Source organism: Myodes glareolus, chromosome 2 (assembly GCF_982192425.1).
Source record: "Myodes glareolus chromosome 2, mMyoGla1.1, whole genome shotgun sequence".
NCBI lineage: Eukaryota > Metazoa > Chordata > Mammalia > Rodentia > Cricetidae > Myodes > Myodes glareolus.
The window spans coordinates 84,323,059-84,335,580 of NC_142027.1; the positions used below are offsets into that span (position 1 = coordinate 84,323,059).

At 42.9% G+C, this 12,522-nt stretch overlaps 1 protein-coding gene across 2 annotated transcripts in view; it reads right to left on the minus strand.

The window, feature by feature from the left end:
• LOC125399858 (cytochrome P450 3A25) overlaps window positions 1-11,210 on the minus strand; it is a 44,924-nt gene extending 33,714 nt beyond the window's left edge. For both annotated transcript variants that reach the window (XM_085685297.2, XM_087902522.1), the window contains exons 1-4: window positions 11,032-11,210; window positions 9,353-9,446; window positions 5,801-5,853; window positions 2,769-2,868 (exon numbers count right to left, since the gene is read on the minus strand). In XM_085685297.2, coding sequence (XP_085541423.2) covers window positions 2,769-2,868; window positions 5,801-5,853; window positions 9,353-9,446; window positions 11,032-11,114 — 330 coding nt within the window. In that variant the 5' untranslated portion in view covers window positions 11,115-11,210. The remainder of the gene's footprint in view (window positions 1-2,768; window positions 2,869-5,800; window positions 5,854-9,352; window positions 9,447-11,031) is intronic.
• Window positions 11,211-12,522: the final 1,312 nt, after the last annotated feature.

Below are 12,522 nucleotides of genomic sequence, written 5' to 3' on the forward strand. Positions count from 1 at the left end.
ATCTGGCGAAGGACGGCGACACAGACGGAGACCCACATTGGAGCACCGGACTGAGCCCCCCAAGGTCCAAATGAGGAGCAGAAGGAGGAAGAACATGAAAAAGAAAATCAGGACTGCGAGGGATGCTATCACCCACTGATACAAGGGAACTGATCTAATGAGAGTTTACCAAGGCCAGTTGGACTGGGAGTGAACGAGCACGTGATCTAACCAGATTCTCGGAATTTGGCCGGATTCTCTGAATGTGGCTGGCCCAAAGTCTTTCTGAAAAGCCACTGACTATGATACTGGGACTTGTTTCCTCTGCATATACTGGATTTTGGGGATCCAGTATGTTTGGATACTCACCTGCCTGGACCTGGAGGGAGGGGGGAGGAACTTGAACTTCCCACAGGGCAGGAAACACTGACTGCCCTAAGGGATGAAGAGGGAGGAGGAGAGGGAGTGGGGGGAGTGGGAGGGTGTTGGGAAGAGGGGCGGAAATGGAAACTTTTATAATTTAATAAAATTTACTCTAAAAAAAAAAAAAGAAAAGAAAACAGGTAAAGGACTGGAAATGGATGGTACAATATGAATCTTTACCTGAGTTCCATACTTTATACTCCAAATTCCAAACACATCATAGATAATTAATGTAAATTTTGAAATAATACGCACATGTTGTTTAAAAAGATAAGAATGTTAGGCATGTCTGAGGATGTAGCTCAGTTGGCAACATGCTTGCCTCGTATGCATAAAGTCTTGAGCTTGATCCTCAGAGCTGCATATCCCAAGTAGAGTGGCATAAGCCCACAATAGCAGCACTTGAGAGGTTGAAAGTTGAGGCAGGGACATTTAAAACCTTATTAAAAGAAGAGTGCTGTGCAAAATATAATCATACTTGACCCCAAAAGCACAACTATGAAAAGAAAAATGGATTAGACTCCACAAAAAGAAAAGATAGGTGATTCATGGCTACTATAACACACTTGCTTATAAAGTGTGAAGAAACAGTGCTGTGCCTTTACTATGTGGTTGTCACATAAACTTAGATAAGTGACAATGTGCAGAGAGCTACACACATACATACACAAATCACAGAAATGGAAATAAGCTGTGGATGATATTAATGCCAATCTTTTGGTATAGCAGTTGTGCCCTAGGTAGTTTTAATTGTCAACTTGGCACAGCCTAGAGTCATTTGAGAGGCGAACCTGGACTGAGGAATTGCTCATATCAGACTGACCTGTGGACATGTCTGCAAGAGATTAAACTGACTAGGAATTGATGCAGTAAGGACCAGTCCACTATGGACAGAACTATCCCTAGGCAGGTGATCTTGAGCTTTATAAGGACGTTAGCTAAGTGTGAGTCTGAGCAAGCCACTGAGTAGATTTTCTTCATGGTTTTTGCTTCAAGGCTCCTGTTTGAGCTCCTGTTCTGACTTTGTTCAGTCATAGACTGTGGCTTGGAAGTGTCAGCTACTGAACCCTTTCCTCTGCTAACTTGCTTTTGGTCAGAGTGTATTTTCAAAGCAACAGAAAGGATAGTAAAAAAAGCAGAACTATATTATATTTGTAATATAATAAGAAAGAGCAAAACATGAAGAGTACCAAGAACTTTCCTGAGTCCATATGGTGGTGAATCTTTAAAATTTAATTGAATATAAATTTTTGTGGTGGATTGTTGTTGCTTGTTTTGACTCTTTACTTTTTTACTTTTTTGTCTCTTTGGGTCTTCTGGGATGCCCATCACACAAATCCCAAATAAATCACATGTAGGGAGTCTTATTCTTTCTATCTCTTTATTTTTGAGCTCTGGATGTGTTGGAACTTACTCTGTATAACAGGCTGGTGTTGAACTCACAGAGATCTGCCTGCTTCTGCCTCCCAAGTTCTGGAATTAAAGGTGAGTGTCACCATCACCCATCTTATTCTTTCTTATGAATGTTGTGCCTTAGCTTGGCTTTTTCTTGCCAACTTTTCTTAAATTATCCCACCTATCTTTTGCCTCTAGCCTTTTTACCTTTCTCTATTTCTGGAAATCTTTCCTATCCTTCTTATTTCTTGTCTGGCTGCGTGACTGGATGACTGGTCCCCAGAATCCTCCTCTCCTCCTATTCTCATTGCTTGATCCCCCTATATCTCTTTTTCTCCTTCTATTTATTCTCTCTGATTGCCATCCTTAACTGTCCTTTCTCTTGCCTTGCTATGTATTAGGTCTTTTAAACAGGCAAAATAACACAGCTTCACAGAGTTATACAAATGCAACATAAAAGAATGCAACACATCTAAGCATCATTAAACAAATGGTCCACAGCATAAACAAATGTAACAAATCTTAAACCATTATTCTACAAAAGTAGATAATTGTGGTGGTTTGAACAGGAATGGTCCCCATACCCTCATAGTTTTGAATGCTTGATCATTAAGGAATGGTGCTGCTTGACAGAGATTAGGAGGTGCAGCTTTGTTGGAAGAGGTCTGTCACTAGAGATGAGACCTGTGGTTTCAGAAGCCCAAGCTAGGCCCAGTGTTTCTTTCTTCTTACTGTATGTCAATTTGGATGTAGAACTTTTAGCTACCTCTCCAGCATCATATCTGCCTGCATGCTGCTATGCTTTCCACCATGATGACAATGGACTAAACCTCTGAAATTGTAAGCCAGCTTCAATTAAATGTTTTATGTATTAAGAGTCACCATGATCATGGTGTCTCTTCACAGGAATAAAACATTATTAAAAATAAAACAATAGTAAAGATTTATATTTCTTCAAAAAGAACACCTACCCGATGGTTTGTGAAGATGGAGTAGCATTCTTTCACCAGCACTATTTTGATGATCTCTGGATCCGTGATAGCCAGCACAGGCTGTTGGCCGTCATATAATCTGAGGAGGAAAATCAGGTGGATTGAACCTCAGAAATCAGATTCTGCACCTGGGACTCCAGACTCTACCCCTGAGGCTGCACAGGCCACTCTCTAAGCTCTATGAAGCACAGTAACATGAAACCCTACTTCAAGTTCTGACTATAGAAGCCACTGGAGTCTTGCAAAATGAAGGTTAGTGTGGCTAAAACAGGGAAGAGACACTTAGGATGAAACAGCTCTTCAAAGACATCCTTATTAAGAATGAACACTGGAACATCAGTTAAGGCTAGGCGTTAAACATTCATGGTTATTACCAATACCATTCTTAAATGTTTAAATATTTCAGTATCAGTGTTGGACAGGTGGCTCAGTGGTAGAGCCCTTCACTATCAAGTATGTGGCACTGGGTTTGACACCCCAAGAGATAAAAACAATTCAGAGAAAATGAAAAAATGATTCCAAAATCAAAACAGAGTGTATCAGAGGGAACTAATCAGAGTTCCTAAAAATGTTGCAGGAGCAGTTGCTTTGGGTCAACAAAGGGCAGCACAGCCTGTGCTTGGCATTGAATCACATGGTCTCTAAGGATTGCATCACCTCAGAAGATCCTGTGGCAACGTCTATGGTTTCTGAGGATGGAGGAGAGGAGATGAAGACGCAGAGCCTCCTCCCACTTCCTTGTGTCTCACAGCACAATGGTGGCACTTCCTCCAAGCCTCTGACAGGGAAGGGCTTTGTCACAAGCTCAGCCACTCAGCAAAACTGCTGAAGGCTTAATCTTGAAGGGGTAAACAGTGGCTTAAAAACTCACTTCATTTCTTCTTCAATATCAGCAGAATTCAATGGACAGGAAATATCCATATATTCTATTCTAGCAATAATTCTTATCTTGAAATTGATAGTGGACCAAAATCAAAATAGTGGTACAGATGTCCCATGTAAGGTTGAGCAATATGGAGTCTCTTGTCTTCATACTGCCCAGTGTGGATGGATCTCTATGTCAGTCATGACCTACTGAAGCAAGGATCTCTGCTGATGAGCACTGAGAAACAAACTAATCTCTGGGCCTGAAGACAAGTCATCTGGAGTACATTCAGTGCTGTGTCTAGTTTGCAGAGTGATAGTAGATCCTCCTTCCAAGGCTCAAGAATGATAGCAGAGGAGGTATAGAAAGATTCTAAGAGCTTGAGGCAGAAGACAATAAGGAAACTGTCTTCTGGACTCATATGAACTCACAGTGGTTGTGACAGCACTCGCAAGTACTTCTTAAGCCAGAAAAAAATCCCAGCATAGAGAATGAAGGTGGGCCGGAAGTACCATCCTTAGCTGACAAGCCAGTGAAGATGGCTGGAAGGCTAATCCCATTTCCTCCTCTCCAATTCCTACCATTACTGTTCCCCTCCAATTTCATGTGATCTTTCTTTTTTATAACCTTCTCTGTTTACTTAATGCTGTCAGTGTGTTGATGTGCATAGAGTCATCTATTAGAGCATGGGGTAGCCATGCAGGGGCCCCATCTCTGAAGAAAGCTTGTTCTCTTATGAGCCATGCTTTGCCAATTTCTCAGCTAGGGGTGAGACTTCCTGACCATGTCCCCCCACCATGCTGGGATTTTGTCTGACTTGATCTTGTGTAGCTTGATAGGCCACAGGTCCAAAATGGACAATAACAAACCAACTGCCAAATACTTATTACACCTATAGATTAGCACACGTCTCAGCCTTCATCAGAGAAGCTTATTTTAGCACACTGGTTCTCAACTTGCGAGTTGTGAGCATCGGAAAATACATATTTTTTAAAGACCTTAGGAATTGATATGCCTATCAGTAGCAAAATTAATGTTATAAAGTAGAAACAAAAATAAACTTATGGTTGGGGGTTCCTAAAACAATCAGAAAAGACAATCTCTGATGGTCATGACCCAACAGTTGAGAACTGCTGTTTTGGCAGAAGATGGTGACTAGCATAGAGACCCACAACTAGTCGACATGCATAAAATAAGATTGTGGTGTGCTTGTTCCTAAATGGGGCATCTCTGTCACACCCTTTCTTAGTCTGGGTTACCATTGTTGCAATGAAATGCTATGACGCAAATAAGTTAGGGAGGAAAAGGTCTGTTTGGTTTACAATTTCATGCCACAGTTCATCACTGAAGGAAGTCAGGACAAGAACTCACATAGGGCAGGGTTCTGGAGGCAGGAGCTGTTGCAGAAGCCATGGAGGGTTGCTGTGTACTGGCTTGCTCCTCATGCCTTGCTTAGCCTGCCTTCTTATAGAACCCAGAACCACCAAGCCAGGGGTGGCACCACTTACAATGGACTGGGCCCTTGCATATCAATAACTAATTAAGAAAATGCTCTACAGCTGGGTATTGTAGAGGCATTTTCTAACTAAGGTTCCCTTTTTTTCAGATGACTTTACTTTTATCAAGTAGCTACAAAATTAGTCAGCATATCCTCTTCCTCCAAGGCTCAGGCATTAACCCTGGAAGATGGGGTTGGAAGAACTGTAAGAGCTGGAGGCTGTAAATGACCCTAGTGAAACTGTTTTCTGGATCCAACAGGGCAGTTCCACATTTGAACTGACACTGGCATGACTACATGCATAGGACTTTCCATGTCTAGGTGAATCTCCATAAGGAAATGCTGTCACATGTTTCTGAGCATGTGCTTACAGGGTTTTTAAGAATGGACTTGATGTACTAGCAGGAAGAGGAAATTAACTGAGCCCAAGGGCTCTTGAGTTACCAAATCACAGAGAGTGCCATGACAGACAACACAACACTCTCAACTGAATTCATACTGTTCAACTTGATGCCTGTGATATGTATCATCTTTATCAGAACAAACCTTCAAAGGTTTTACCCCAAGAACAGTGTATGGACACTGTCCTGCTATGGGAGTTGTGTTATCTCAACAAGCATTCTGAATGGAAGATTTCAGAAGACTCACCCCCATATTTTTCCATACTTCTTATAGCAATATTCGTCAAATTTCCATGTACCCTGGGAAGAGAAGTAAAATGAAATTCATTCTTGTTCTGTTACCTATGAACCCTTCCTAACTAGGGCACAAATGACTCAAGTCTCCTGAAATCGGGCTTCCTGTCTCATTGGCAATCAGATGCAAGTTCTCAATAGAGATATCCGAAGGGATGGGCAGACTAGAGAAGTTGTCTGGAATAACGAGTTTAAGGCTGTTCTTGTACTTTCTCAGGGGTTTAGAAAACTGTAGTAATAGAGAAATGACATTGAGTCTATAGTCCATGATCCTAGAGAAGCTAAGTTATAAGGTGAACCCAAAGAAAAACATATATGGACCCACTTGGGGGTTGGAAACAGACAGGGTCACCTAGAAGGATTGGGAGCATGGGAGTGGGGGTGGTAGAGGAATGGAGGGTTGAAGAGAGCTTGGGGGAATGGAACAGTCAAGATGGAGGGGGGACAGATATGAGAGCAGGGAGAGAGATATCTTGATTGGGGGAGCCATAGTGGGGATGGCGGGAAGCCTGGCTCTGAAGAGGTTCCCAGTAGTCCACAGGTATGGCCCCAGCTAAGACCCTAGTCAATAGTGGAGAGGGTGCCCGTATTCAGATTGATGATGATCTTAAATATCACCATAGAAACATCATCCAGCAAAAGATGGAAACAGAGGCAGAGTCCCACATCAGAGCACTGGACTGAGCTCCCAAGGTCCAGTTGAAGAGTGGAAGGAATGAGAATATGAACAAAGAGGTCAAGACCATGATGGGTTCATTCACTGAAGCAGTTTTCCTGAGCTAATGGGAGCTCACCAACTCCAGAGGGACTGGGAAAAAATAAGCATAAGATCAAGCTAGTCCCTCTGAATGTGGTTGACAGTTGTATGGCTGGGACAGACTGAAGGGCCACTGGCAGTGGCACTGGGATTTGTCTATGCTGCATGTACTGGCTTTTTGGGATCTTATTCTCTTTGGATGTATACCCTGCTCAACCTGGATGCATTGGGGAGGGCCATGGACCTTCCACAGGGCAGGGTGCTTTATCCTCTCTTAGGATTGAAGAGGGTGGGGTAGGAGGGTGTGTTGAGGGAATGGGAGAAGAGGAAGGAGTGGGAATTTGTATTGGTTTTTTTTAAAAAAAATCTAATTAAAAAAGAAAAAAAGATGCAATAAACAAAAACAAAAAGAGAACACTGGTTATTCTTTCAAAGGACCTAAGTTTAATTCCCAGCCATCTGCAACTTCAGCTCCAGGGATCTAAGACCCTCTTCTGGCTTCCTCAGGTGGTGCACAGATGGTATATAGACAGACATCAGGCAAATACACATATTTAAAAATAAAGTAAGAGAGTGACACAGGTCTGCAAATCCTAGCACTCCAGAGGTGGAGGCAGGAGTACAACAAATTTGACAGTTGACATGGGCTGTTTAGTGAGATTTGGTACCTACAGAAACAAACAAACAAATAAATAAATAAACAGATAAATAAATACAGAAATGGGGAAACAACTCTAGAAAGGGGTGAAAAAACAATAGGGAAGGTGTGAATGTGAAAGAATGAGTGGAGACTACGGAAATCACAGACAAATGGAAATGCCCTTTCTACAAGAGGGCAGAGTACAGGAAACTCACTGGGTCTAATTTTTCAGTACTAAAGGTGAGAAATGAAGGCTTCCTATCACTGAGAAACAGCTGTGATGTAGTGCAATGGGCACAGCACCTGCCAAGCTCTCACAAAGCCCTGGTTTGCATCTTTGGAGGCTTGTCGTGGCCACTCCTGCCTTTAATTCTAGGACTTGGGAGGTGGAGACAAGAGGATGAGAAATTCAAGTCATCCTTCCCTACATTGTGAGTTCCAGACCAAGCCTTGGCTACATGAGACCTCATAAGGAAAAGTTTCACTAAAGGAAGTGTGCCTAGCTCTTGGGGGAACGTCTATTAGAGAGTTCAGCTGGGAAGGCTGGAGTTCCCAGTGCATGCCTGGAGGCCTGACTTTACCTCTTGCTTTTTCACTCAGGAGTATTTCTTTTCCACAGGATACACACATGGCATTCTTATGTGAAGAATGAAGTGATAGGAAGCCATGAAGTGATGGTTGTCTCATTTAGAAGTCAGGATTGCAGTAAGCTTCTAGCTATAAAATGTAGAATCTGACAGACAACTAGAGTCTTTGGGGGCATGAAATCTTAGCAGACAGCAGCCCTTGGAACCTAATTTCATTACTTTCTGGCCAGGTTTCAGCCTCAGGCCAGAGTCAGACAAGGCTATCCACCAGGAATCAGTCGTTCCTTGCAGATGGTACCAAATTTTTGGTAATTGTTGCTTAACCACCTTCCTATGGTGATTCCATAAAGCGAGTTCACCTCAGCTCAGAAAAGCAGAATTTGCTGTGGTATCTGAGGGTGGAAAACAAGCACCATTTTGTCTCAGTTGCAGCCACATCCTGCTCACACTGGCGCTCATGGTGCTGCCTTGAAGAAAAAGAATCAACACAGAACACCATTATTGTGTCCAAGCTCCAAAGATGCCCAGGGTACTAAAGCATGCATAGAGCCATTGAAGTAACTGCAGGGAACACAGAAGTCCCTGAGAGGTTTCTGGTAAGGGGGAGTTCCCTGTAGTCAATATACAGGACACCTGCTCCATGGATGCTGCAGAGCTGGCCAGCAGGAAGAAAACTAATGCTGCTCCAGAGTCGGGTGTGAAGTCTAGTGCACACAGGCTGACACCATTCAACCATGACCAGGCATGGTTTCCCATGAGTGCTGGCTTAGGAACCTGTGCCTTCCTGGAGGCTCTCCTGAGGGAAACCTGAGTGTGAAGTCCTGAACACCAGGCTCTAACATGTCTGCAGCCATGGTTTTTTAACCAAAGCAAGTTGGAAGTTTTAAGCAATGTTAGCAAACCCTAAAAGGAAGCCTGTGCACTCTCCTGGTTAGACACAAAGTTTCCAGTGGTCTGACATCCCAGAACTTCCTCCAGAGGACTGTCATTTGCATCTATGGAAGTGATCCATAAATGGATGCATAAGTAGTTGTAGTTGGGCTGAGTGTGTTGGCACAACCTTTTAATCCCAACATTTGGGAAGCAGAGGCAGGAGGATCTTACACACTCAAAGCAAGTCTGATCTACATACAGTTCCAAACCAAGTTGGCTAAATAGTAAGACCCTGACTCCAAAAAGGTCCCAGAAACAGCTCTGCAGTTGGAAGGACTGGCTGCTCCAGCAGAGGAACCAAGTTTAGTCCCCAGCAGCACCCACATGGTGGTTTACAACCATTTGTAACTCCAGTTCTAGGAGACCTAATACCTTCTGTGGACCTCTGCAGGCACTAGGCAGCACTTGAGGGGCAGTGGCAGGTGGATCTCTGTGAGTTTGAGACCAGTCTGGTCTATAGAGCAAGTTCTAGGATAGTCAGACAGTCAGGGCTGTTGCACAGAGAAGCCCTGTCTTAAAAAAAAAAAAAAGAAAAAGAAAGACCAAAAGGAGAAAAGAAATGAATGGAAGCACTTAAACACTACTCACTTCACGATAGGAAAGAATGGTGCCAAATAAAGGCAGAGGTTTTGGTCCAGGAATTCCGAGTTTCTTAAAAATCCTATGAGGATAAGTCCCATATCTGTAAAGTAACAGAGAAATCCAAGTTGTCAGGATTGCGATTGTGACTACACAGGTGAACATGTGTCAGTCATTGACTCAAGAACTGCAATAATCAAACCACTGAAGTATCCTCTAGGCAACAAATAACAGTAAAACCTAAACAACTACAATACCAAAACCTGGATGGCCAAAAGCTTGGAAGGATTTTTAGGGCAGAGAGGACACTGGGAAGAAGATGGGTAGATATGAGGAGAGTTGGCAGACAGACAGAGAGCAAGCAGCAGGGGGAGTGCAGAGTAAAGGTAATAGTCTTGAGGGAAAAACGTAGACTGATAAAAATGGATTAATTTAAATTGTAAGAGCTAGCTATCAAATGAGCTTTCCAAATTAATAATGTCTCTGTGTTGTTATTTAGGAACTGGCAAATGGGACACAAAAATCTGCCTACAAAGCACCTCATCAAGGCCTAATTAGCAACTGGGATTCTTCCCCAAAGATTGTGCTGGATACCTTTTGCTATTAACAAATAAACAATAAATCAAAGAAAACAACAACAAACGCATTTAGTGTAAAGTGGTTTCCATATTGCAAGGTAGAAACACTGGTTGTAGGAAGCAACTGTGTTCCAGATAAAGATCAGAGAAGAGAAGAATGGATGTTGACCTTTCTACAAGAACTGGGGTATTGTACAAATTAAGTTTTTGGTTTGTTTATTTGTTTGTTTGTTTCTTTTATATTAACTTGACTCAAGCTAGAGTCATCTGCGAAGAGGCAACCTTAGATGAGAGATTGTCTCTGTCGGATTGACTTGTGGACAAGTTGTAGGGTATTTTCTTGATTAATTATTGATGTAGAAGGACCTGACACTATGGTGTCATTGGTTCCTGGGTTGTATAAAAGCTGGCAGTGTTCCTCCATGGCTTATGCTTCAGTTCCTGCCTTCAGGTTCCTTCCTTGGCTTCCCTTCATCATGAACTGTAAACTGTTATGTGAAATAAACCCTTTCTTCCTCAATTTGCTGTTGGTCATGGATGGTGTTTATCACAGTAGTAGAAAGCAAATTAGAACAGAGTCACTATGTGACTTTGTGCAAATCGGGTTGGAAGTGTGACAGATGGGAACAAGAAACCAGCCATGTCCACAGGAAACCCGTCATATATACACCACTTAGGCTCACAAAAGAGAGAAGGAAAAGAAAATGAGAAAAAAACACCTAAACAACTAGGCTGTTGGAGTTTCAAAATCTTGGAAAGGCCATGACTGCCAATGTATGTTAGTAAGAAGCAACATAGGGAGAAAGGGCTTATTTTACTGACAATTCTGTGTTGCAGTCTATTGTATCTGGGAAGTTAGGACAGAAACTTGAATATCAAGTCACAGTAAAGAGCACAGAGAGACTAGACAAAACCCTCCAAGCAATAAGATTAGATAGAGTTCTGAGTGGGAGCTCACAGGATGGCCAACGATGATAGGGACTACCTAAGTGCTGATTTGCCACTTTCCCTCCATGATCTCTTTGGCTGTTTTAACAGGAAAAGGAAACAGCCCTGCATATTACACCAAATTCAGTTATAGGTAGGAGAGGAGCCTGGACAGCTACTCACATGTAGACAAGCACCAGGCTGGCAGCCAACAGCACCAAGGTTTCTGTGGATAGGTTGGGGATGAGCTCCATTTCAGCTCTCATTCAAGAGCTCTGGCTCCAAGGTTCCCTCCCAACTGAGAGTCTTGGCGGGCTCCCTTGCTGTGCCCAGCTGAGATCCAGTGAAGCTAGTCTACAGTGTTTAATACTCTGGGAAAGGAGGAGGTGTCAGGGCTACAGCCAGTAGATGGGCCACTTGCACATTGCCTGAACTTGGAGGTGTAGTCCCTCCACGCAGCATTGTGAAAGTGCCAAAGTTCATGAATTTCCCTGCTCTGACCTTTGAGTTTGCATTCTATGTATATTTGTTCTTTCAGAAGCTCAGATCCATTGGTACTACTTTTTTCTAATTTGCAGTTGTGTCCATGGCTATTCTGATTCCAAAACATATTAAATCCACACAATTAAACTGTAGATACTGATCTTTGCCTATGCAAGGCCTTTTTCCTTTAAGACCCCATGTGTCCCTGAAGATGTGAAACCCACGACTGAAAATCACTTCCCATTCTGCACTCCTTTGTTCCTTGGCACAAAATTCCATTCTTTTTCTCTGTACTCTTACATTTCTTTTCTCTTCATGACATTTCACGGCATTCCTTCTTATCCTCCAGCTCCTGCCTTCTTTCCTCCATCTTTTCTGCAGTGCTAGGGAACTGCAGCCTTAGATAGGAGGGTTGATATAGACATCTAATTTATAGTAAGACACTAGCAGTCACTATGTCTCTTTTAATAGATCCTTACTATCGGATCCCAGGCTTTTCCCCTGCTCTGTGAGGCGCAATACGCAAAACGCAAGGACTGTTTATGCTAACCAGCCAAGCTTCCTGCTAGCGTCTGTGCTTGTTCTACCAGCCCAGTTAATCAGCCTTGAGCCTCGTTTTATCTTTGATATCTTAATTTCCCACCTGCAAAGAAGGGTTCCCATGGCGCCTAAACCTCTCTTAACTGTCTGTCACTGTGCTCTTGCTAGCACCCCCTGCCAGTGGAGGAAATCCTCACAGGCACCAGGCTGTTCGCGCTGTGCTCTCACATCTGGCTGGGAGGGAGTTTTCTCTTCTGGGGAAAAGAGTATATTAACCTGGCGGAAGCTAAATAAATTTGGCATTCAGCTATTTCTTGGCGAATGACCCAAATCTGTGTGTGTGTGTGTGTGTGTGTGTGTGTGTCTCTGTTTAACCTCCAGACCCAAGCTCGTGGTGAGGTACAGAAGGCGCGCAATCCATACTGGAAGGAGGGAGGTGCAGATTCGGGTAAAACCCACACTTACAAAATCTGTTGGGTATGTTATGGTGGTATTTTCATTATCATTCTATGGACACAGAGGCAGGAAGAGGTAAAAGAAGTGTTCAAGACAGAACCATGAAGGCAGGAAACAGACAGAATTCTGATGAATTATAATTTTGTAGATAGCATTGTGCTTGTCTTTGAAAAGATTCCTAAGAACCCTGATGAT